A 24,837-nucleotide genomic window follows, 5' to 3' on the forward strand; every position below is an offset into this window, starting at 1 on the left:
CCATGTCTGCCGTTTTAGTGACCCTTTGTCACATTGCTTTTGTGTTGAATATTCAGAGTCTAATCTTCAGCTCTGTTCATTTGCTTTTCTGCCAGCCTTGTGCACAAACTTTTTCTGCTTTTTCTTCAGCAGTGTGATAGGACAAACTTCTCCTTTTGTAAGCTTCCTGGGCAGACTGTCTCACTTTTCAAAACTTACTGTCTTTGTGAATTTCTACTTAGGGAATGTTTCTCCTCTTCCCCTGGTTAGCTCCTTCCTCAGCTTTTAAACCTGTGTAATAATAAACACTTGATTGGAAAACAGAGTCTGCAAGTCCTGATCCTCAGCTTTCATAAATCGTAAAGGGGATTGAAGTTGGTCATATCCATTAATTTCAGTACTTACCAACTTGGAGCAGAGATTCCATGGAGCACAAACTAGTTTCTTGTGCTGTTGGCTGCAACATCACATATAACGAGGTGTAGCACAACTGAAATAAGGATAGATTGGTCAAATCAGCAGCTTGTATTAACTGTGTAAGAGACTGCCATATTCTTGTTCTTTGAAGTGGTAAACAGTTAATTAGTAATATCAGTTTATGAAGGGTTTCTGGGTTTGGATGTTTCATCCTGGAAGCGTAATTTACAGGTAGGGAAAAAGTCTTCACCTCTTGGAAGCAGGGAGGGTTGAGAGGAATGCAGTAATTGTTTTGGGAAAGCCGCTGCCATGCCTGCTTGTTCCTCGCACAGCGCTTTGCCTGCTCGCATTAATTTGAGCTGCTGTTCAGGGCTGGAGCCTGATGCCGTCGCTCTGCGGGAATGGCAGAGCAGGCTCTGCGTGGTCCCGGGAGCCCAGGCGAGGCACAGGCTTCCTTCTGGCACTCCTCAGGAAGGTGGGAAACAACGGAAACAATCCATTGCCCTTCATGTTTTCTGCTGTTTAAAGAATTCATTAAGGCTCCAGCAACCAAAATTGTGCAGACAGGACCGTGTCTTATTGGTGAGAGTACAAAAAGGCAAGTAGATTCACTGGCACGGATGGTTTCTTCTGTCCAGCAAACAGCTCCCGAGGCTGGCTGCGTAGGCTAACGCAGCGGCTCATGCGTGCGTAACCCAGTATAGCAATGGGAGTTGCTGGTGTATGAGTTTAATGCCAACTTGGTCACTGGTATTCCTACCTAAGAAGTCACGTAGTGCTGCCTCTGAAAAGCACACGTACAACTCTGGCTTACTTAAAGCACGGCCCATGTCAGAAACATGGTGCTAAATCGGAGGATTCAGTTCCCTGACTGACGTTGCCTTTGTGTGCAAAGGGGACGATCTCATCACTGTGCGTTCCCCAGAACGGGTGAGGGACGGATTGAAGATGAATTCATTAAAATGCCTGTAAAATACTTCGAAGATAAAAAGCATTATGGGTCTGAGCTGAAGCCTGCTGAAGACAGTGGTAATCTTTTTATTGACTTGAGTGGTCTTTGGATCAGGTCCTGTTATATGAAGCTTTTAATATGAGCGATGGGAAAACCACTGAGCTGAATTTAGAACTCATTTGCAAGTCATCTATTCTATATTTGGAAAAGAACTGTGAGCCAGTTTCACTGAGCTACGTAATCCCATCGAAGTTTGCTCAGAAACCTACATAAACAGTATTAAGGGCATAGTGCTCTTCAGTTGACAACTTGGAATTATGTCCTACACAGAGGGCGACATCAAACCCACCTGGGGGATATTCAGGGTATATAGGGTTTTTCGCTGTCCCCAGTGCCATGGGAATTAATTTCAACCACAGTGGAAAAATCAATCCCTTGGAACTGAGAAATGCATATGATAATTAGTGAATTTGCATCAAAACTGTTTCTGAACCTTCTTGACATAATGGGTGTTACTGGTTGATATTTCTCCAGGGGTTATTCTCACCTGCAGTCTAGCTAGCCAAATAAAGCTCTGCCCAAGCTTCTTGTGTCATCGGCAGAGCGAGATGGGTCCCTCCAGGGGATGATTCATTCCAAGTGAAGAGAGACTGGGGAGAAGGGGGGGGAATGAGTAATGTGTGCTTGTACAGCGTTTGAATATAACTGCAAGAGGTGCTGCTCGCCATGGAGAGAGTTACTGTGGTTTTTTTCCTATGAATGTGACTGCACTTCAAATCACTTCGCAGTACGAAGCCGTGGAATCAGGTGTCATATTCCAGGGTATTTTCTTGACTTTGCTAATTGCTTCCTGTCACTTCAGCAGCCTAAAATTGAGGTGTTGTGTCATCCATGTATTTGTATGTGCTGGTAGGTCTCTTGTTGTTTAATGAATCATTAAATAATTTTCAGCTTTCAGACCAAAAAGAAAATCAGGAAGTGGATAAATAAATATTGTATTCAGTATCCTGTTCCTGTGCCACAAGGTTGCACTCTTCTGTATGCTGGAATGTAATTAGTTACTTAATTAGGGTCAGACTCCTTAGAATGCAGTTGACTGGAATGACTGATTTAACTAATGATGTGTGCCATTTTACAGCAGTGTGTTCTTTGTATTAATTACATTATTTCATCATTACATGGCTTAATAATGATCTGCACAGGTTAATATTTGTGTACTAGTACTAAAATTAATGGTTCAAACTTCTATGACATATCACGCAGGCTCCTGTTTCACGATCCTGGGGCTTTTGGGTAATACCCTATTTTCAGAATGTCACAGCTAAAATATCTAAGTTGCTTTTCTATGCATTTGAAAAGTATTGATTATATGTATATGTAGAAGACGGTAGCGCATGACAGTTCAGTCTGAACTATATATACACCCTTTTTTTTTTTTAAAGAACACGCAAGGCATTCGATGTCTGACTAACCAGTGTTTCCTTAAGGGGTTGAAGTTGAGTGGCTTTTGACGGAAGAATGTTGTCAGCTTCCTAGAGAGTCCACGCAGGCCTTGAAGAGACTGTAGAGGCACGCTCGCGTTTAACATAACACAGTTAATTACTGCTTTTAGTTTCAACTTTGGGACTTTCATCCCCCTGTGATTGCACACATGCTCAAGCGTTTGCAGGAGATGCTGCTTTTATAATAGGCAGGAAATGACAAGACGAAGATTTTGGTTGTCCTGTGCCTTGCTTCCTTGCCCCAAGTCAAGAGGTGTAGGGTTCTGTCCCGTGGCTGTGGTCCTTGGCACGTGTGTAGGTGCTTCTCATTAATTACTTCTGTTAACTCCTATGTTGTGCAAGACTAAATTTGGTAATTTAGTCTGTTAAAAGTTAGTAAATTTAATATATTTACAGGCACATATACAAAGGTCTGGATGCATTCAAGTGTTTATGTGCTTTCCTGGATCCGGTCAGTTAAAAAGCTCCAGGAAACAAGGTTCCCATTGATTTTGTCTGGTGTTGTGGATGTAAAGCACTTCTGTAAATTAAGCTCTCTTCCTTTTCTGCTTGTTCACCCTGTCCGAGGCTGGATTAAGGACCTTTGTCCCCTAAGTTACATTGTAATTTTCAGTTATTTGAAAATAAGAGATTTCAAAAGCAGTTAAGAGACTTGGAACACAAACCTTCTGACCTCTGCTCCTAAATGATGGGTAGAGGCTGCATAAATCGAGTGGGGGTGGAAGGTTCGGATAGAGCAGGAGAGAGAACACAGGAAACAAGCAGCTGTGGACAGGGATGATGATGATGACTGTGTTTGCAGACAGCCTCAGACAATGTCCTTGAGCCACCCCAGGGGTAATTCACGTAAAGCCTTTCTTGGGCTGGCAGAAGCTTCTGAAAACCGGGGGAACTTTCTGAGTGATGTAGAGCAAAAGAAAGACTCTCTGCTTGCGTGTTACATCTGGTGCTGCCTGTATGCACATTCAAATCCATCACCATAATCTCAGGTTCATGAAACAAATAAACACCAGTAGCTGGTGGAAAAAGCGTGCTGAAATCCCAACACGCATATCTTTTATCAATAAAGTCATCTAGAAAATCAATGGATAAAGCAGAAAAATCTGAGAGGTAATTTCAGTAAGAGCTCAATCTGTCTGGAAAGAAGTGCTACAGTGCTATAAAAAGCGAGGACAGTCACCTTTGGTGATGTCCTGAGGATATTAATGCTCTTATAAATTGCTCCTGGATAGACAAACAGATAAATAAACAGGACAGGAGGATCTGCTGGCTACCTTGGCAGTTGATTCATATTAACATGCTGCATCTTTGCCAGGTTATCAAACTCACCTTTGAAGAATTTGAACTAGAAAGAGGATATGACACTCTGACAGTGGGTGATGGAGGACAAGTCGGAGACCAGAAAACTGTGCTTTACGTGTAAGTAGCATGTCCTTTGTCCCTGTGAGCAATCCACACCTAAGTTTTGCCTGATGAGGTGTGGCTGATGCGTTTGGATGAAGGAGTCCCGCTCTGCTTGCTGTGCCTCGCTGGGTGGTTTGTATGCTGTTTGCCATTCTTGGTGGAGCTGACTGTTCTTGGTGTGTTCTTCCCTCGTCCCATTCTCTTAGGCTTCAGCTGACAAAGGCTCTTACCTCTTTGCTTCGCTTCTCTTGAACTGCCTTTGTCGGGGCCCCTTAGAGAGAGGCTGGGGCTGTCCAGGGAGCTGAGTGAACAGGATTAAAGTTCAGATACAGGAGTAAATGCAAATTGGGCAGAAAGTGGGAACTGTTTGCATCTCCCTTGCCTGTGCTGTCTTTCTAGTGCAGTCATTTTTAACAGTGCAGAATGGCTGTAAATCCGTTATCTTTGAGTGACAACCTGAGCATTTTACGTGCATTTGTGTAAACAATGACACACGCTTCTTCAAGGCTGAAAATTGGTCCCCCTCAATTTATACCCTTTGATTTGCAGGTACAATGTTCTATGGAGGTTTCTTCAGTAGAGGAAACATTGTAGGTAGTCCTGCTTTCTTTCCAGGCCTTCTTATATCAGTGTTTCCCATCTAAATATGTTTTTTTGGGGGTGTTGGTTCTTTGAGTTTGGTTTTTTGGGTTTTTTTGTTTGTTTGTTTTTTCAATTTTCATTATGAAGAAAGGATATTGGACAAGTACAGGGCCAGTCCAGCTGTGGTGAAGGAAGAGATGAAATCTCTGATGCTGCCAGTTTTTAGAATAAAGAATTGCTGTGTTGTCAGTCTATTGTTTTTAGAAGATTTGAAGACCAAGTGCTTTATGTTATAATGCAGCTAATGTGGGGAATGAAAGGGAAACAGGCTCTGTATTGGCATTTGCCATCTCCTACTCAGTGCTTAATAACTGGAGACGGTTTTGGTTTCAGTTGGAAGGAGCGTGTCAATCAGAATGATACAAAGGAACGTGTGGGTTGGTTAGACTGAAGGCAAGGGTTTTCCCTGACCCATGTGTTTTACAGCATGTAAGCATCAATTTCTGGTGTCTGCTATTTTTTAGGCAGTTCTGAGGTTGGTGAGAGCTCTTTGCCACTCTGAGGACAGCGTGTGCTGCGACCTCAGTTTGATGGAAGGTGGCAGTCAGCGTGCACACCACAGGGAGGTTTTTCCCCTTAAACTTTCATGTCTATCTGAATTTTAGTTCTACTTACCCAGTGTGCTCCACTCTGAATCTGCACCACGCTAAGGAAGTGGATCCCTGTGTAGCATAGGGGTAGGTCAGGATCTTTTACGATAGCATCTAGAAAATGCCACGGTTGAAAAAGTGAGCCTTGTTCATCTTCCAGAAGGCTGTGTATTCTCATTAACCTGCTGATGTTAATGGTTTATGCTTGCCCTTCCTGCAGTAAAGTCTCTCTGTTCCTTTTCTGAAGGGTCAGTGAGAAACCAATTTGTGTATCATTCAAATGTAATTGTGGTAATTGTGCATCATTCAAATCCACTTTACTTGAAGAAACAATGATTCTGCCATAGCTTCTCTGAATTATTCAAGTAAAATACTGTGTAGCTTTATGGAAAGCCAAAATTTAAAAACTGCTGGAGACCCCAGGGTGCTATACATTGAGTACTTCAGGAAATCTGTCTTGCTCTCGGCGTGTCTGTTCTGAGTTTCAGTACTGCAAGCGCAAAGTTACCTGGTACAGCCATGCCACGGTGTGCGCAAATAGTGGGGAGAGTCTAAAAGCAGAGCAGATTGTGAGTCGTGCATAGCACTGTGCTAATGCAAAAGTGTCCTGCTCGCCTGAACTGCCTGACTTCAGGTCAGCCTGGAGCAAATACAGGTGTTTTGCTCCATATTCTAGAGCTCGGCTATGCCCCGTGACTGTGTTCAGGTCCTGACTGCTTCTGAAAGCGTGGCTTCTTGCTGCGTTGGGGGATCATTTGCCTCTTGTGAGTGAAGATGGAAGCCACTGGTCTTTGGCAGAGCCTCAGAATGTCTTGAGGGCACTTGCAAGGCCAGGTAGTGGAGCAGGGAAAAGTCACTGTGACTGTCGGAAGGAATATTTGAGGTGATGAACAGGGTGTTGGGACCAGGGCTGCAGCATCCAGCTTTAGTGTCTTCACTTGAAAAACTCCCTTCTTTTCTAGCTAATCAAAAATGTATAGGAGCAAACAACTCTCCGAGAGCTACTCTAGCAAAGCTGTTGTACTCTTTCCAACTGGTAGAGTATTTCATATTGTGTTTTTAATTCCTCCTCTTCGCTTGTTTTTCCATATGAATCAGCCTCCCACTCCATTTTCACTTATCTTAATGTTTGCTTGTCTTTCCAAAATCTGTTTCTCTGAGGTTCATTTGCCTATACATTTCTTTCCAGAACATGAACGCTGGTGATACTTAGGTCGGGAACTCTAGCCTGCAATGTATATAAATGTAAAGTCTGGTTATTGCAATAGTGTTTGTAATTAAAGTGTCGCAGAACATTTCACAGCTGATTGGTCAAAATGCGCAAATTACTGCCAGGGGAGTAGTTTGTAATAACTTGCTGAAATGATTTCTCGTTCCATCCCTTTTTGTTTGCCTAAAGCCCATGAAGATTTTCCTAGATTTTATTTTAATCATTCCATGTTTTCTCACTCTGTGTTAGCTACTCAACACCTTGCTAATGCAAATTTGGAATATCTGAGACTGTCCCGCACAAGGTGTAGCGTGTGGTATCTTCTCCCGGTGCAGGAGAACTTTCCGTTAAATTGCCGCTGCTCATCGTAACAGAGAAGTTTGTTTATTTTTATTTTTAATCTGGGAGGATAAGTTGAAAACTAATGAAATGTGAAAGAGGTGTAAAGGCCACAGAAATACTCCATTTGTAATGAATATGGTTGAAAGTCCATGGACAACTTTTCTCAGCAGTTGCTGCCCTCTTACCTACTGTCAGCTGAATTCATCTATCAGGCTGGATATCCATTGCATACAAGCTGTAGCTTTTTTTGAGGAATCAACATGCAGAAACCTAACTCTGTCAAAGATAGGAGTTCCGATTTTGTTGTTAGTCTTCATTTATTTTTGGCTATTCAAGAGGAACTCGGTCCTGCAGCCTTTTAAATCAGGAAGTACATTTGAATCAAGTTGCAGAGCAGCAGACGTTATCCCAAACTGAGGTATGAAGGACCATTTGTTTCCAGTCTCACTCACATCCCTGTAAAACGCATCTCAGAGAACGTAACAGATTGTTAGGCTGAGCTTTCTGACTTGCAGAGAGGATTTTATTCCCTAAAGTAGCAAGCGCCCTAATCAATCATTCAGCTTGTTAAAGCGGAATGGGAAAGCATGCAAAAACCTTGTATGCGCCTTTTTCTGAAGGTTTTTCTCTTGGTACCTTCCTCATTCCTGCCTGTCTGCTGCTTAAATAACTTGAAGAATCAACAATAGCACCACTTCTGCACTCCCCATCAAACTCTCTGGATGCAAAACAGTCATTAAAGCAAGATTACTTCTTAACTTACCAGCACCCTGGGATCAATAAAATTTCTGATGCAGGTCAAAGCAATAATGGAGCAAGGTGGGGGCAGAACTGGGAGCGCTTTGGTGGGCTTGGGAGACGTGAGTGTGATTTCAGGGAAAAACACGCTCCAGATTCCGTGGCCAAAGCTTGGGCAGTGACTGGCTTCAGGTGCTGCAGGAGTCCCTGGTGCATGTGTGACTGGTGAACATCTCTGGGATGGGGAGGAGAGTTCTGTGTATGGCAAGGTTGGGCCCAGTTCCACCATCAGGTACCTGTAAGGCTATTGGAAAGAGTCTGGCACTCGGCGGGTAGCCAGTGTTAGGAATGTCAAGCAAGTAGAATAAGTAGCACAAGCCTTCAAGCAGTCATTTGGCTTCACTCGAAACAAACAGTCATTGGCAGATCAGCCATACTGTCTCGGATTACCCAGGGAACTGGGAATTGCAAGAATTACGCCTGGAGGTTGCAAGTTACGCTTGTTCACCGGATGCCATCAACACACAGCTGCTGGGTTTGTTCCCTTGCAGTATTGGTGTGCAGTAATTCTGCCTTGAGAGCTCGGGGATCGATTTTATCAAGAAGTCTTTCAGGTGCTGCTATACTTGAGAACCAAGCAGAAGCTGTATCTACACATATACATATGTTTAGATTTAAGCAAACGCTACAGAAAAAAACCACCTATCTGCTTGTAGTAGTTGCACTTAAGGTGATTTATAAATTTATCGCAAATGATACCTTAGCAGAAATAGTATAACAACATTAAACACTGCCACTAAGACAGGCAACATAACGCTCATACTCCTGTAGTGATGATCCCTTCCCACGCACTCTTACTCTGTTTTCGGAGGCAGAGGGAAGGGAAGGAGCTGTGCTCGGAGCGGGCATTTGTGTGTGTGTAAGTGCCTGCACTGGTGCTCGTGTGGGTGGGGGATAAAACTCTAAAGCTGTGTTGAACCATAACGCGGTGGTTAATCCCAAAGGCTGAATGAGCCACACATGGCTTGTTAATATGGATGTGTTGGTGACATTTTTCTAAATCTCTTCAGCTCTCCTAGGAGTATCCTTGAAGGGTGGGCAATGTCCTGATGATCCGGTACTGCCTGGACGAGTAGTGCTTTCCAGGGGCTCACAGGGCATTCAGCAATTTGAGGGTTGTGCCTTGTCTTCCAGGGGTTTTTTGAGATCCTTGTGGAAACTTCTCTGTCAGGATAGAAGTATAGCAGAGAATGTGCTGAAAGTAAACTTTTGTGATACTGGAAAATACTCTAAAGGCAGTTAAGAGGATTCAGTCACCGGTATGGGTTCTGGGAATTTATTTGCTTATGTTTTGCTTCAGTGAGAAAGGAAATTATTTCTATTGATGCCGGATAATATATTGTAATAAAGGTACTAAATGGTTGTTATTATAGCGATGATGGTGGTAACTTGCAGGCCCTCAACTATGGTAAAAGACTCACTGTTTAGGGTAGTATTCAGAAACATACCAAGAGACTCATCAGTCCTGAAAATCTGTTGGCTTTTTGGGCGGTGTTCTGTTTTGGGGTTATTCTTAATTGTGTTGTCATCGCTCTTATTATTTTCTGCTCCTACAGAGGTGTATGTGGCCTTTACTTTGGTGGGAAAATAAGTTTGGGAAGACATACAGGCTATTTACTTGTTCTTATTTATTTTTACAGCTTGACAGGCACCACAGTCCCTGATCTCATCGTTAGCACACACCACCAGATGTGGCTCCTCTTCCAGACAGACAGCGTCAGCAACTTGCTGGGATTCAAAGCAACCTACGAAGGTAATCCAAGCATCTCTCTCAAAATTTACCTATTTTAAAAGGATCAGGGGTGAGATTGGTTCAGTTGTTTGGGAGAAAAGAGAGAAAGAAGCTTCTCAAAATACATTGAAGCCCTGCAGATTTTTTCTCAAAACTGAAGCTTTGCTCCAATAAGAACAGTTTTCATGGTTTCTTCATGGAAGCAGACTGAGTGGGTAATGTTTCATTGCCCTTTCATCTGCTTTGTTGGAAGAGAGTTGGTGAATTCAGCTGATGGCAACAGACTGTGTCTGTGGGAGAAAATGAGGTCAAGTAATCAGTGGTTCCAGCAGATTAGTGGTATAAACTACTTTGACTAGTCTGGAGTGTTTCAAATTAAATAAGAGTTAATGCTGGCATTTTTCAAAAGAAACACATAAAATGCGTTAGGATATGAATGCTGAACTCTGTCATAAGCTTCTGTGTTTACTGTTGTCATAGGTCTTTGCAAAGTTAGAGAAAGCATGATGGAAAAGTATTCCTTCTAACTCGTGTAAGTGACTGGTGAGTCTAGCTGAAGCTTTTCTTAGATTCCTGGTTTGAGTTGGTTTTAGGTTTTCCAGCAACCTCCATCTGGTGCGTGTCCACATTCGGTGTGACCACCTGGGGTCCTTAGCTTCCTCTGCAAGCATTGCTCTGGAGAGCATGTTCTTCCTCCATCCGATAGCGGAAGGGGAGCTTGTTTCCGTGATGCAGCCATGCACGAACCCTTCCACTTAGACGTCAGCTTCTTTTTGGTATTGTTGTCATGTTGAATCTCTTTTCAAAGCACCTGAATGCCTTTCATGTTTTCTCTGACCTGCTGATAGGAGGAGTGGCTTACTTTTTCTGCTCTGATGCCTAAAAGTAGGCACAAAGATCTTCATCTAGACATGGGGGCTGCTCCTGAAACGTCTGACTACCAGCAGCTTCTGCTGACATCAGCAGTAACATTTAAATCTGTTTCTTTCAAGGACCCTAAATGCGCATTAGCGTTCATTCATTTTTAAAAGTGTTTCCCTGGGACTTACCACGTTTCAGGGAAGTGTCAGGTTGTGTTCAGGCCAGGACCTGCCCGTAGTAGTGTTGCTGATGGATGCTCAAGTAACAGCAGTTAGGAGCCTGAAGGGACCTGACCTGCCAGAAAACCTAGCTGGACTAAATGCCGGCGTGTCCAGGCGGGCTGAGCAGTGCCTTGAAGGGGGGACTGGGTCATGATGCTGGAGCATACAGGAGTGCAGGACCAGGCCAGCAGAAAAGTCATTAGAGAGCCGTAAATAAGAGAGAATGGAATTGAAAGAAGGAAAAGGCCTAATTGTCTAGGGAGCATCTTAATGGTACTATGTCAGTCTCGCTGGCGGTGACTGTACCCGCCTGACAGCTCGCTCTGCGGTAGCTGCGATGTCTGTCTCCTGCCACGTTTGTCTGCTGCTGATTCTTGGCAGCCTGGCAGAGCATGCTGCTGCACCCCTACCTGCCAGCTGCGGAGGGGCGAAAGCACCCTCCAGCTCTGCTTTGAGATCCTGTCTGGTTTGTTAATCTCATCCAAAGGGCAACGTGGACGTATTCTTTCAGTCTCTTGATAAGTCTTATGTTTACCCTATAGCATAGCACATAAAGTTGCAAAGCATGTGACATAGGGATTTCCTTATACTGTTGTTAATCTTCTGTGAACTTTGGATCTATAAGGAGCTTGACTTCGTCCTCCTCTGACTTGCTCCGACGTTACTGGTAGCTTGATCTATAGCAAGGCTGAGCTGCTCTTGCTCCCTGTAACCTCGCCAGTCGGTTGGGGGATCACCATTATCACTCATGTTTTGGTGTTCTGTTGTATGGAGCTTCCAGTGTCAAATGTGCTTCTCCCTTCCCTGCTCATCAGCTTTCCCTGCACAGCTGCTGCCTATTTTTCTATGCTCTTCTATGTCCATAACCTCCTAGAGAAAAAAAAAAGGGAGTGTTCTGGCTCTGCTGTTCCCTGATGATGAGCCTTGAGAGAGGGACCCTTCCCTGGGGAGGGTCTGTCCTTTGCATGTATTAGAAGTAGAAGTTGCTCTCTGCCTATCATTGAAATCTTTTCTATTTTTCTAGGCATCATTGCAGGTTTTGTGCAGCAGCTTCTTGACCTTGCAAAACAGATTTGTGCATGAACAAAGAAATACGCTCTGTGCCTAAGGTCCGTGCTGGCGCTGTCCTGAGGTTAAGCTAACCTCCAATCAGCCAGGTCCATAAAATTCTTTTCATTTTTGCAAATGCTTTGAGTTACAAAGCAAGAGACGTTTAAGTAAGAGGCAATTAGCACTTGCCAAATACATTATGAAATTATATCCAACTTAGTAACAAGTTTCAGTATCAGTTTTATGGCCATGCTTCTTCCTAATTGCGAGGGGAAAATTACGGCTAATGGAGCTATATAAAGTCAAGACCAAAAATCTGCCTAATAGAAGGGCAGCTTATTGTTTATAGAGTATGTTTAAATAGCCATCTATCCTAAAACGTGTATGTTTTAGCATACATTTTGAGCGTAATGCAATCATAAAGCCTGGTGCTAGTGCTGAAGCAGTTACGCCCAAGAGATTTATTGATGCACAGATTCAAGGACCTGTTGAAAGGAGCATGCAGAGGAGGGCAGTATGCCTTCAAATTTTGAATGTGAGGCTCCTGAGGAGGGGGAGCCGACCAGGTCCTTTTGCTTCACTTGTGAGTACAGAGAAAGCATATTGGCACCAGGAAGAGTACGTAAAACGCAAGGTGTCTGGATTCAGGTTTTTCCAAATCTGTGCTGTAAGATTGGATGCATTTGGAACAAATGCTCAGCAGGTGTAAATCAGTGCGACAGCGCTGATTTACAATTAAGCTGTGTCAGTCTTTACCAGCTGAGGATCTGGCTCATTAATGTTCATGAAGATTACTTCTAAATCTCCAGTGTCTCAACTGCAGACACTTTTATCCTTTTAAGCAGACATTCTCTCATAATAGCGAACAATGTTTTTGGACTTCCAGTGCTTGTCAGAAGAAATTTGTATTAAGCTCCACTTTGCTGGAAAAGTCTTCTTTCTCACAACTATAGCAAGCTGATTGATACCGCAATTTAGTGCTTGACTTGTGAGAGGGCTTACAGCCTCCTGGGGTCCTGGGTCTTATCTTCTCCCTTCTTTCCTTTAAGCTCTTTTGAGAATACCTTCCCCTTAGAGCTGGTGCCTTCCACAGCCATCGAAATGGTTCTTTGAAAGTTCCTGGGTCAACCCCTCCTCACAGTTGGGTATAAACAATTCCTTCGGGTGGCGTTTTCAAAAGTTCTTGAGAAATTTAGGGTTCACTGAAGAGGATTCGGACTCCCATAATCTCATCTGCAACCCTTCTGCAGTTACGTTCCACATCGGTGGACTGAAGATGGTTGGTCCTCCTCACAGGGAGAAACATGTTTCTGTTACGGATGAGCTTGAGGCTATTATAAGCAATAGTATAAATGTAAATCAATAGTATAAAATTCTGTGGTAAGAGACAGAAATACTAAAACATGAAGAAATAGAACAAAGCCAGATTTTAGTTTAGTCTTACATTTATATGTTTTTAATATAAAGTAATAATTTAAAATTTAGATTTATGGGGACACGCTAATCTAGTTGGAATTGGCTTAGTTTGGGTAGAGCTGACTAAGGTCTATGTTCTGAACTACCAACATGCTGCAGGCGGGTGATGATTAAACAGTATTTATTGTTGTTGAAATGCTGACTAAGTGTTTGGCTCTAGAGAGCTTAGCTTTAGAGCTGAAATTCAGCCCCATGGTGCTAAGAGGCTTAGGAGCTCTGCAGAGCTGGAGCCCAAAGATTTCCTCTACTGACCTGTCTGCTTTTAATCAAATCGGTGCTGCCCAAGGCGTTTGGTCAGATGAGCTCGCTGGGTTTCCACATCTGTTTTTACATATGTTGTATGTAAATACGGAACTCTCTGTATAGGTGCCTGCATGTGAGCTGCGTGGAAAGGTGTTCATACACATGCATATGTGTCAAATTGAGAACAGCAACGTCTTAAATTGCCTGATCCTAGGAGACTTGGGGACGAAATACATGTATCTGAAACTAGTTCTGATGCGGCTGTTGTTCAGAGTTGGCTTTCGAAGCTCCCTGGCATGGAGCTTTGTCTAGTGAAATGCTCTCAGGTTTCACTGACAAGCCCAGGTAACATGCAGATAGTTTTCATTGATTACCTGTAGAACCTAAAAAAATATAAATAAATACATTACCTAACCCCCCAATATTGTTGATGGTGGAAGTCTGTCAGAAAACTTTGTGTTTATGTCTTTCCTACTCTGCTTTTCCATTAAATGTATTGACTCACGTCATAAAACACTAGCGCTGAAATACTGCTGAACCAACAGACCTGAAGGCTTTTAGCTTATGATGTGTTGGCCTGAACTGCTCGCAGGGTCGTGTTACTTGTATTTAAGTCTCGTGTGAACTGTAGCGGCAGTGATTTGATGTTATGCCACGTGTTTTTAATGAGCCTGCTAGATTTAGTTTTTGCATTTGCCCTGCAACAGTGGTTTGAGATGGGAGGGATGTGGCAAAGGTATGCAGAATGAAAGGCCTTTCCTTCTTAGGTTGTCCCCCCCTCCTCATCTTGTTGCCTCTTTAGATCCTTTTTTCCTCATTGTTGGAATCAACAAAGAGAACTAGGCGATAGAAACACCCTGGTCCCGGTGCCTTCAGGTACATACCTAACACTATTAGCTGTCATTACTTGAAGCAATCTTAATTTATGTGTGAAATAGTGTTTGTGTGTGAGGTTAAGCGTATTCTTGAGGGTCTTTTCTGACTAGAGGTAACATTTGCGTGATTTCCTCAGGTATGGTCTCTAAGTGCTCACAGATCCCACATCTTGTGGGTATTTTTTCCAGAAACTGGAGTTTTGCTGGTGCAGTGCGTGCTTGCAGCTCTGCAGTCCTCGTTTTCCTCCAGAGCTGAGTCAGGCAGGAGCAGAAATTCCCAGGGAACCCCAGGAAAAGAGTGGCCTAAATTCTGGGTGCCTGCGGTGTTTCTGTGGAGCTGCGTAAGGGAGCAGAGGCTGAGTGCTGGCGCTCCCCAAGCCAGCTCCGGCCCCGTGGCCGGGGTTCCTGCTCTCATTACTCACTCTGCACGTGTGGGCTGCCTCCTCTGTGCTGAGCAGAGGGACCCCGTTTCCCCACCCACCGCCAGAAGACAAATAGCGTAAATAGCTGATGAAAAATCTCTGGTGAAACGTTTTCTGTTAGAAAATGCTGTTTTGTGAAAATCTTATCTGCATGATATAATATTTGATGGAGAAGTTTTGAAAGATTCATTTCAACTTGTTTCATTTAAATAATGTCAAAACACTTGATTTAGATGTTCTTGTTTAGTTTTGACTTTTATTATTCTAATGTGGAAGTGATTTTACTTAAACATTCATCAGGAGAAATGTTTCAATCTTATTGAAGTAACATGTTTTGATATTTCTGAATCACTCATTTTTGGAATTTCTGCCCTGCTAAATATTTCATGGATTTTACTACGTATGAAAAGAAATGTAGGAACCAGGGGATTTTCTCAGGACAGAAACTCCGTTTTCTGACCTCTGTAATGTAGTAAAATGTGCTGGCTTTGTTTGCCCGCTGCTAACAAGGAGATCATGCGCGTGGTGGAAAATGTGCGCTCTAATTCTTCATTTCTCTCCCATTCTTAAAGCTGTGATTTCACTCTGTAGAGATGTTCCAGCTGGGTTCATGCAGCGTGGCAGACAAGGGCTACGCAAGCTCAGACGTGAGGGAGGAGACGGTGCAATCAGTGCCTCGAGAGCATCTGTCTTACCTTTGTTCTTTCTCAGCAGAGGGTCAAAAGGGACTTACTTTTCTTTGCTTGGCTGCGTTTTTTTCTGAGTATCTGGTAGCCTGAGCATGTCCTCATGTTACAAAAGAAATGAATATGCTGAACGCTTGTAGCTCCCTTTGGCTTCTGCAGTAGCTGGAGCTGCTTAGCGCGTCTGTCTGCAGCCCCTTGGTGGAGTTCCCGGGGGTACTGTCCCTCCAGAGCCACGGATGCGTGCAGAGGGAAGATCGTCAGGTCGGTGATGAAATCTTAGCCTTGCTGAACCTAGTGGCAAAACTCCCATGGGCTTTAGGAGGACAGGGCTCCCTCCTGGAGTCTGGTGTGGGCAGGAATACTTTGCTTGTCTGTGTTGAAGAGCTTTGTTGCTTCTCAGCGGAAGAGCCTCTGAACGTGGAGGAGCAGCCTGAGAAGTGCCGGCACTGCTGCTCGCCGTGGCCTGGCAGTGCTGGGTACCCTGCCTTGGGAGACGACTGCGTTGCTCGCCCTGGCCCTCGGCACTGCGAGATGGCTGGAGTGACACGTGCTGGCGTCCATCTCATTCTGACCGGCCATCAGCAAGCGGAGTGGTACCGGGACGTTCCACGTTTCCTTCCCCAGGGCACCCAATGTCGCAGGCGTCGGTGACAGCAGGAACTGGAGACGCTGGGTGAAAGGCACCCCGCAGGACCGCTTGCCATCAGTGTTACTTGCTAATACTGTATTTTAGGACTTCGAGGTGTAGGAAGGAAAGGAATAACAAAAATAAATTTTTAAAGGCTGTTGATTTGTAGCAGAAAGCGTTATCGCTTTGCCGTGTGTCTGTCAGGACACAACGATACGTGTTTAAAATATGCATGCTACCCTTTGATCATCTTACTGTTTCTTGAGTTTTAAAGCTGAATTTTCTTTTCATGATTTGCACTGTTTGTCTCCTGCTTTTTTTTTTTGAGAGTAATGTACAGTTCAGTGCTGCTTTAATATCCAAACTGTTTTATTTTTTGTCCCTTATATGCAAGTACAAATCTTAAACATTTGGATTTTCAGAGTCTGCAGGGAGATACATAAATCCTGGCAAACTATTTTCACTGACAAGCAAAAAAAGAAACCTATTTCATGAAAACTTTAATATTAATATTAATTTATGTTAAATTATTTTTGGGATGCTTCATTACCTGGTGGTGACTTTTTAGTTCAAGATGCATACAGCAGGAGCAGAAGCTGGGTGCCTTGTTGTGACTTCTATTCAAAATACACCTGTATCTAAGTTGTCTGAAGTCAGGGTGATAATGAGGTGCTTGTTGTTATTCAAACCAAATTGGAATATTAGATGGAGTAATGCAAATCTCGGATTATGCGATTTTCCTCTGTAAAGAAAATGTCATAGAAGAAGTTTCCAATTTGGTGTAAGAAATTGAAAACGGGGAGAAAAGACAGCGAGGCTGATCATAGATGATGGGGATAAAAACTAGAGAACGTGGAAGACGAGATGAATGTGAAGCAGATGAATAATGTGGGAGCACTAAGGAGGCTGTAAAGGAATGAAGTTTTGTAGCTAATAGTGATACAGAGTAGGGGGCCGTTTTGAAATGAAATTGTATGGAGCAGAAGATAACAGAAAATTGTGTCCATGATTCACCTGAAGTCAAAATACATGCGCAGCAAGAGATTAACTGTGTGTTTCTGTGCAATGAGGTGTCAGCTGTCTGCTTTGGGACCTCACGGAGAAATGGAGATGCGGGTAGGAAGGGAGGGAGAGACAGCAGGCATCGCAGTCGGCAAACACAGCTCAACCGCATCCTCTTTGCCAAAGAGTGCTGAAGGTCCCCTTTAGTGACACACGGTCTGCCTGCTTCAGAAGAAGTCCTTGAGGCAGATGCAGGTTAAGATCTCCTTGGGTATCACTGTATTTTTCATTTAGTTGTGATTAATTTAAGGATGAGGAGGCAGTTAGGAGAGGTTTGACAGCGGTAAAATTCGTGCCTTAAAGACGGATCTCGGCTGCATTCTGCGCCGCTGCTGACCCCCTCCCGTGTGAGACGTGTGTGGAGGGGACCGGCTCTCCCTTGGGGATGCGATGCCTTTGCCGGAGCGCTGGCATCAGCACGTGGCACAGATGTGCGGCGGGCACTGCGCCAGCTCGGCGTCAGAGCCTTCTCCCACGCAACTTCTGTTTTCTTTCTTTCAGAGATTGACCAAGGGAGCTGCGGTGATCCCGGGATCCCAGCCTACGGCAGGAGAGAAGGATCCACATTTCGCCATGGGGACAGTTTGAAGTTTGAGTGCCAGCCTGCCTTTGAGTTGAAGGGACAGAAAACAATTACCTGCCAAAAGAGTAGCCAGTGGTCTGCTCAGAAACCAGTTTGTGTTTGTAAGTCAGTGAGGAGACGGCTCTAAAATATCTTCGTTGTGTGGTGAGGCAGTCACATACGCAGTACGTTCGTGCTCTGTGCTTGGTACCCGGGATAGAGCAAGTTCTCGTGGTGGCAGAGGTGGCACCAAGCTGCAGCTTCGCTTGCCTGAAGCCGTGGGGAGAGTTTGGTTTGGCTCCTCTCTCAGTAGAGGAGGGATGTGCAGTGGGGAGCAGCGTCCAGATGGAGATTTGGGCTTGTGCTGGGACAGTGTGCTCTCTCTGTTCTACCCCTCTGCCCTCCCGGCGTGCTGGTTCAGATCCCTCTGGAGAGGAAGTAGGGCTTTGGTGTCCAAGGCAGGAGGGACGGGCACACAAAAAATATTTTAAACTTGATTCTATTTTTGGCCACTTGATTTTCCTTCATTATCTGACAATATTCGGGCTCCCTGCTGCTGGACCTCAGTTTTTAATTTGTTGCATGAGTTCTCAGCAGAAGTAGAATATTACGCTCTCAGTAGTGACTAAGGATAAAATTTTCAGATGTAAATGGGAGTTACGTGCACAGTGCCCACTGGGTTTTAATGGCCTCACTGTCCTTTGAAGATGCATTGGGCAATCTGCTTTATTATATTGACTAAACCTTCACTCAGAAACGGTGTTGTATTTGAACGTTACTGAAACTCACCTAAGTATCTATATTTTTCCCAACTGGTGACAAGCAAGCTCTTCTTTTTGTCTCATCTCCACTTGCTTGGATATGTTCAAATCTGTGCCTTTGAACAGGTACTATGGTGTAGGGGAGTGAGACTGAACCTAACAAGAAATAGGAAAGGAAAATTCAGCTGAGCAACAGATGGAGGACAGAACTGTGGGGAAAATGGATAGAGAGAAAAGAGAAATGTTAATTTTTAGAAGCGTGTGTTCACTATGCAGATAAATAGATATGCTGGTGTTAGATACTCCAGTACCAAACGCTCATTTGTAGTGGGACAGGACTTGATCCGTACCAAAGAGATTACACAGCTGGGGGGGAGCAAACCCTGTTAGTCGAGCGCTGAATCTGGGTTCTTCAGGAGCTGAGGGAGAAGCGGGCAATTCATGGGAGAATGTGGGAAACCGGTTTCAAGTAAGTCTCTTTTCAAACACTAATTTAAGCTCTGAGCATTTGAGAATGTCTATTTGGGGAAAGGAAGCCATTACTTTGTGAGTCTTGCCTTTTCCAGGTGCCGTGACTCCCTTCCTACTTGGTTTTCTCTGTAAGCAAATCAGCTGAAGATGCTGATGGGGAAAATGGAGTTTCCCTGGTTATTTTTGAAGTGGGAGGTGTTGGACTGTTTCTGTGCTTAGCATCAGAAGGGTTTTTTGGTTTGGTGTGGGTTTTTTTTTTCATTTCCCAGAAGTTCAGATGAATTTGAACAGCTGATGGTTTGGCTGAGGTTCTTGCTGACAGTTTGCAGTGACACTAAACCCATAGTTTGTGCCCAGTATGAGAGGGCTGGATCATAGTAGTATTGAAAGGAGTCTTTCCAGTAAAGAAGGATTATTTTTTGTGGATAGATACCGAACAGGGGCATCAAATCAAGCCCCAGTCAGCAGTCCATGCAAAGCATAGCACAGGTACGAATCTTTTCATTAAAATAATTCCATTGTATTCTGTTCTCTGTGACCCTCCAGCTTTGGATATTCAGGAACCAACAAGGTAACATGTAGGCAGTGGAAAAAGTATTTCATAGCCCTCTTTACACCTTTACCCCCCTGCCTTTATTCTAGACAGCATCGTATTAGTGTGCAGGAATCAGAAGAGGTTGCCTGGCATGTGTAACCTGGCATGAAATCTGTAGTGGGATTAGTAACAGCTCTCTGTAAATGTTGGGAGACCATTACATGTATTGGGCATGAGGTGAGAAAATAAGGTAACCTGACTTATGTGCTGCTAGTTGGAATATGCAAACAATTCAGTGCTTCTGATTCTGGCCACAAACGCATGACAAATGCAGAAGGAGATTAAACAGCGCGCTATGGTGCATCCTGCTGTCCTGAGCAAATGATTTATGAGCAGACAGGATTTATTGTGGAGAGCTCATTTCCTGGGGCTTCGATGACAAAGCAATGCAAACCATTTAAGTAATGCATCTGCTTACTGCAACGGGTTCTTAATTCGTGACTGTCTGTGCCTTCATGATAACAGACCTTCCATCTTCATCCTCTTTGTTGTCATTGCATCCCTTAACCATCCAGGGTGAGCACATAGGGCACTTGAGAAACTCGGCAAGACTTCTTAGTGCATGTCTTCTGCAAACCCCTTACTCAGCCAGGCACCCCTGGCCTTGCTGCGTATGTTCAGGTTATCTCTGCTGATCTGAGATACATGAAACAACTGCACCGGAGCCTGGGAACCTGTCGTACCGTAGCTGGATGGGGTAGCGCAGTCATCCGTCTGTCTGTGCTCTGGGCTTGGTGTCTGCTTCCATGCAGCGTTGGGAGTCTGGGTATCAGCTATGGCTCGATACTGAAGACCTCTCTTTCTCCCCATTCTGCAGCACCTCGTAGTGTTCAAATCAGCATTGCAGTTACTGTTGTTCACTCTGGCGCTTGCATTTTTGGAGTTACAGAACCGTGATACCTGTCAACGGCTAAGGCAGTTCTCATAACCCAGGATAACCCGAGCCATTGCTTTTGTACAGAGCTGTGTTCAGTTGTCTTGAAGTCTTGAAGGACAGCAAAATGGGCTTCGGAGATATCAGGCGGATAAATGTTACCTAAGGAAAACCATTGTGCTACTTAAATGAAGTTTGTGCTCTGATGGCAGGAATTCGTAAGGGATATAATATTCAAACTGAAGTCTACAGTACCTGTGGCTGAGGAGATTATTAAGCTTATGAATGGGGAACCAGCCCATAATTACAGCTATAACGGGAAGCCGGTGAGTTATTCAGTTATTGCAGTGAGAACGATGATGAAAGTCTGGATAGACGTAGTCGGGGAGCAAGGCGTTTCGGTAGTGCCATAACTTTCAAATACAGGGTTGGAATTACTGTTTAAACATACTCATGTATAGTAGGGAAAAACTCATTATCTGATTTTATGTGAACTATTGCAGTGGAAGGCCTTGCTACAAAACATCTTCTATGACCAAAATTTGTTTCACAAGGTTTATGTTCCCTTGCTGAGGAAAGGAAGAGCTAACATCCCCTTTGCAGGGGGACAGTGCTCTCAGACGGTTTCTGCAGCAGTTCAGTAAGTCTTACAAGGTTCTTTGCCATTCCTCTCCAGCAGCTCCCCTTCCCTTCCCTCCTCCTGCTCCTGCCTGCAGCCCTGCCCCTGCGGGCCGGTGACCTACAACTCCTGAGTTTTCAGTCCTGCACCTTTAGCTGAATGGTTGACTTGTGCCAAATGATGCCGTCATTTTATGTGATAAATAATTATGGCATAAACTGTCATGACAATATGTCGTTTTAACCATCTCGCTGAATAAAGGCGAAGTTTTTTGCCTTGCTTTAACTATCCTCTGCCAGTTGCTCTGGGAGACTCATTTCTGAAAACTATTTTCTGATACAAGTTTAGTTCATTGATCTCAGATTTGCAAACTTCAAGTTTTCTGGACCCGTCATATGTTGTAAAGGTAAATAAACCATAGTGAAATAAAGCAGTATGTACATGCTGATTGCAGTGCATCAAGCAACTGGGGGTGGAGGTTTCTGCACTGAACTGAGGGGTATTAGTTTGGCGTCGCTTTGACTGCAACTCCACAAAGGCTGGGGATAAATATGTGTGCACGTGTGTGTATGTATATGTATGTGTGTGTATGTTTAAATGGAGGGGCCGTCATTTGAGTTGTGCTGTTTCAGAGTACTTCTGGACTCCTCCAGACCCATTATGTCCATTGATCTGATAGTCATTGCAGGGGTCGTGGTCTTGCTTTCAGATCTTCATTAATTTCCAGTACTTTCTTTTTGTTGTGTTATCGTAAACTCTTTGTATTACAGACCTGCTTAGAGCAGTAGTCATGCATAATACTCCTCTAAACAGAGCAGCAGCCATTTCCCAAAGCATTTCCAATAGAAATTATGTTAAATTTGGAGCAGATGTTATGCTTTCTTCCCTTCTTGTTCGCTTGAAAACCTCAACCACAGCCTGTTTCTCCTCACCGATGTGCTCTCAGTCGCTGTGACGTGCAGGGACGCTGGGAAGAAGCAGCACAGTGCCCACTAACCCTGGAGATCTGTGCTGTCTTGTTGCAAATGGTGCCTTGACTCTCTCAGACCAAACAGCACCAACAAAATCCTTGGCTCCATTGAGAGTTGGCTTCGAGTTGGCTCCATTGGGAGGTCGGTGCAGCCCAGGATCCCCCGTCCTTCCACGCAGGTGTACGGCACTAACGCATCGTCCTCTTCAGAGGCATTATGATTTTGTGCATTTTTCCACTCTTTTAAACATCTGATTTTCCTTAATAGCAGTATAAAATCTCTATTCTCCTTACTGGTAATGACTCCTTTTTTGGCTAATCCCATATTGGGCTATTATACCTGCTGAATAATCTTAGCTCCTCTCTGTAAAGATTGCAAATCTTAGTTTTGAGCTGAGTGGCTAACCTTTTGTGTGCACCGTCTGGTACAAACATTCAGGATTAGTAGCTGGAAATGCAAAGTGCAATAGATGTTTTCCCAGCAATGTACTGAACAGAACCATATAATTTCCTATCACTTGACAAGTTTTTCATTTAGCTCTAAATTAAATTGTCAATTGGTCATTATTTTCTTTCTCTTTCTTTCTTTCTTTCTTCTCTATTCTTCTTTCCTGCCCACTATTCACGGCAGCCTATGGAGCCTTCCCTCTGAAGAGTAATTTGCAGAAAAGTGTGTCTCTTAAAGTTAGCAGTGATAAGAGCATAGTTTGCCTTCTTAAAAATAATTGCTTTTTAACAGAGAGAGTGTTTAACCCTTGGAGCAGTCTACTGAAGGCAGTGATGGTTCTCCATACCTAAACATTGATAAACTGAGATTGGATGCTCCGTTCTGGAGGTCTGTAGGAAGCAGGAATTGTTTCATAGTCGGTATTAAGGAGGTGGACAGATAAGATGATCAGAACGGTCCTTTATTGTCCAATAATTCTTCAATCAGAAATTCCAGAAAAATTTCTTTTAAAGGAATTGATACTTTTTTCATTATAAGGGACTCTTAGACTTCTGAACTGTAGCATAGGCTCTCATTTTTCCAATGAAACTGGATCCATTGTGTGCACTTTGTATTATTCTATTCTTAATTCCTCTTACTTTTTGCAGTGCTGATAGAACAGTTTATGTTAACTCACAGAATGTTTCTCCCTCCTGCTGTAAACAGGTTTTCTTTTTCTAGCTAACATGGGACTTGTTTATCTACTTGTAGATGCAGTTGCTTTTAGTGGATTTTGGAAGAAGTGTAGGGATTCTATTAATTTTTATTTCCAAGCTGTTTTGCCATTGGGGTGTGGGTGTTTTTTTGTTGTTTCTTTGTTTTGTTTTGATTCATGCTTTTATGAAGTACGCTGATCTGATTTTCCTGATGTAATGGCAGAGACCCTTTCTAATTATCTCTGCCAGACAAGTTGGGAACTGGTAGCTAACCTTAACCTACCAAAACAAGTCAGCTCTGACCTCTTCAAAGCAGCCGGTCGCATCCTTCGTTCGTGCAGCTGAAAGCCTGCCAAGAAACGGGCTGGCTGCCTGCTGGGGCCGCTTCCAGGGCTGAGATGGTTTCTACATTGTGCAACAGATGTGTGTCCTTCAGGACCCATTAACACCTTCTGCTTGCCCTTGGTCCGCGTCGGGTTCAGAGCAGCAAATCGGTGGTGAAATGCTCCTTATCTGCAGCCTATTCCCCTGAGCCGCTGAGATCCAGTCTTTCTCTGGCAGTAAGGGAAGCAAATTAAATGAAGGCAGGATTACCATGATCTCTATATACATGTGGGATTTGTAGCTTTTGTTAACAGCCTTGTTTCACGGTTGCAGCCATGTAAGACCATTCTGTTCTTAAAATTAAGCAGGGCACTTGCCCTCAAAGCCCTTGTTCTGCATTGCAGCCCCAGTTTATCAAAGCACTGAGATTTAAATGTTTGCTTAAGTAGACATACATGCTTAAGTGCTGTGCTGGGCAGGAATGCACTTAAGCACCTTCTTAAACACAATTAACTGTGTTCTAATTGTCCCCCATGCACTCCCCAGGCATTTTTTTGGTGTAACTGATATGAAAATTTTCCATTTTTCTTTCTGTGACTTTATAAGGCTCCTGCTTAACCAGCCCCTCCTGCTTAACCAGCCCCTCCTGCTCTTCCTTGAGAGCTGGTTCAAGCTGTGCGTCCTCCAGCGTGCCACTTGTCAATTGAGTGGCGAAGCTGCCCTTGGTGTCTATATCTGAGGAAAGCTGACGTCCACCTGGGTCAAACCAGAGCGTGTTTTCTCCTTGGTGTCACTTTGTCAGTGAGTTCTGTCTAGGGGTTGTAGGGAAAGAAACAGGCTCCTGCTGTGAGCTGCTGCTCCGTGTGTTCTCTTGGTTTCTGACAAATTGTTAGGGGCTTGGGGTACTTGGGCACGCAGCCTGGTTCAGCAAGAAGGTTGCAGTGCTAAGGCTGGAGGGTGCAAGGTGAGGTTGTGGTGGTGGTCCAGGAGACGGGGCCAGCTCTCACGCCCTCAGCAGGGATGCTCCTCCTGCAGAGAGCCTCTGCGTGGGGAGAGCTGGAGTAGAGGACCTCCCAGGGGTGTCGGGCCACGTCGCTGTGCGTGCAGCTCAGCAGCGGTGCTCCCAGCTGCGCTCTCAGCGCTGAGCGGGAGGATGCAGTTTATTGGGTTGTCTCCACGCTTGTTATTTTACTGATTGAATCAGTTGAACTGTTACCCTGATAGGGTTTCAGGCTGCTATAAATGAGCTGTCCTGTGCCAAGGCATCTGTCCGTATTCCTGACAGCAATTGCTCAGCATGATGGGTTGCTCCTCTTTACATGAGTCTGAATCTGAAATGACACTTACTGGTTTTGTCAGGCAAGGAGGTTGTCTCTGTCCCCTTCCCCTATCTCTATATCCAGAAAAAGGGAATGTGGTGTGTGTT

At 44.1% G+C, this 24,837-nt stretch overlaps 1 protein-coding gene across 1 annotated transcript in view; it reads left to right on the forward strand.

Moving 5' to 3' along the window:
- The window catches only part of CSMD2 (CUB and Sushi multiple domains 2), a 304,852-nt gene that overhangs the window by 157,180 nt on the left and 122,835 nt on the right, over nucleotides 1-24,837 (forward strand). Inside the window, exons 11-13 of the mRNA XM_059830635.1 lie at nucleotides 4,166-4,269; nucleotides 9,477-9,589; nucleotides 17,594-17,776. Of these exons, the coding sequence (XP_059686618.1) occupies nucleotides 4,166-4,269; nucleotides 9,477-9,589; nucleotides 17,594-17,776 (400 nt within the window). The remainder of the gene's footprint in view (nucleotides 1-4,165; nucleotides 4,270-9,476; nucleotides 9,590-17,593; nucleotides 17,777-24,837) is intronic.

This window comes from Gavia stellata, chromosome 29 (genome assembly GCF_030936135.1).
Source record: "Gavia stellata isolate bGavSte3 chromosome 29, bGavSte3.hap2, whole genome shotgun sequence".
Classification (NCBI taxonomy): Eukaryota; Metazoa; Chordata; class Aves; order Gaviiformes; family Gaviidae; genus Gavia; species Gavia stellata.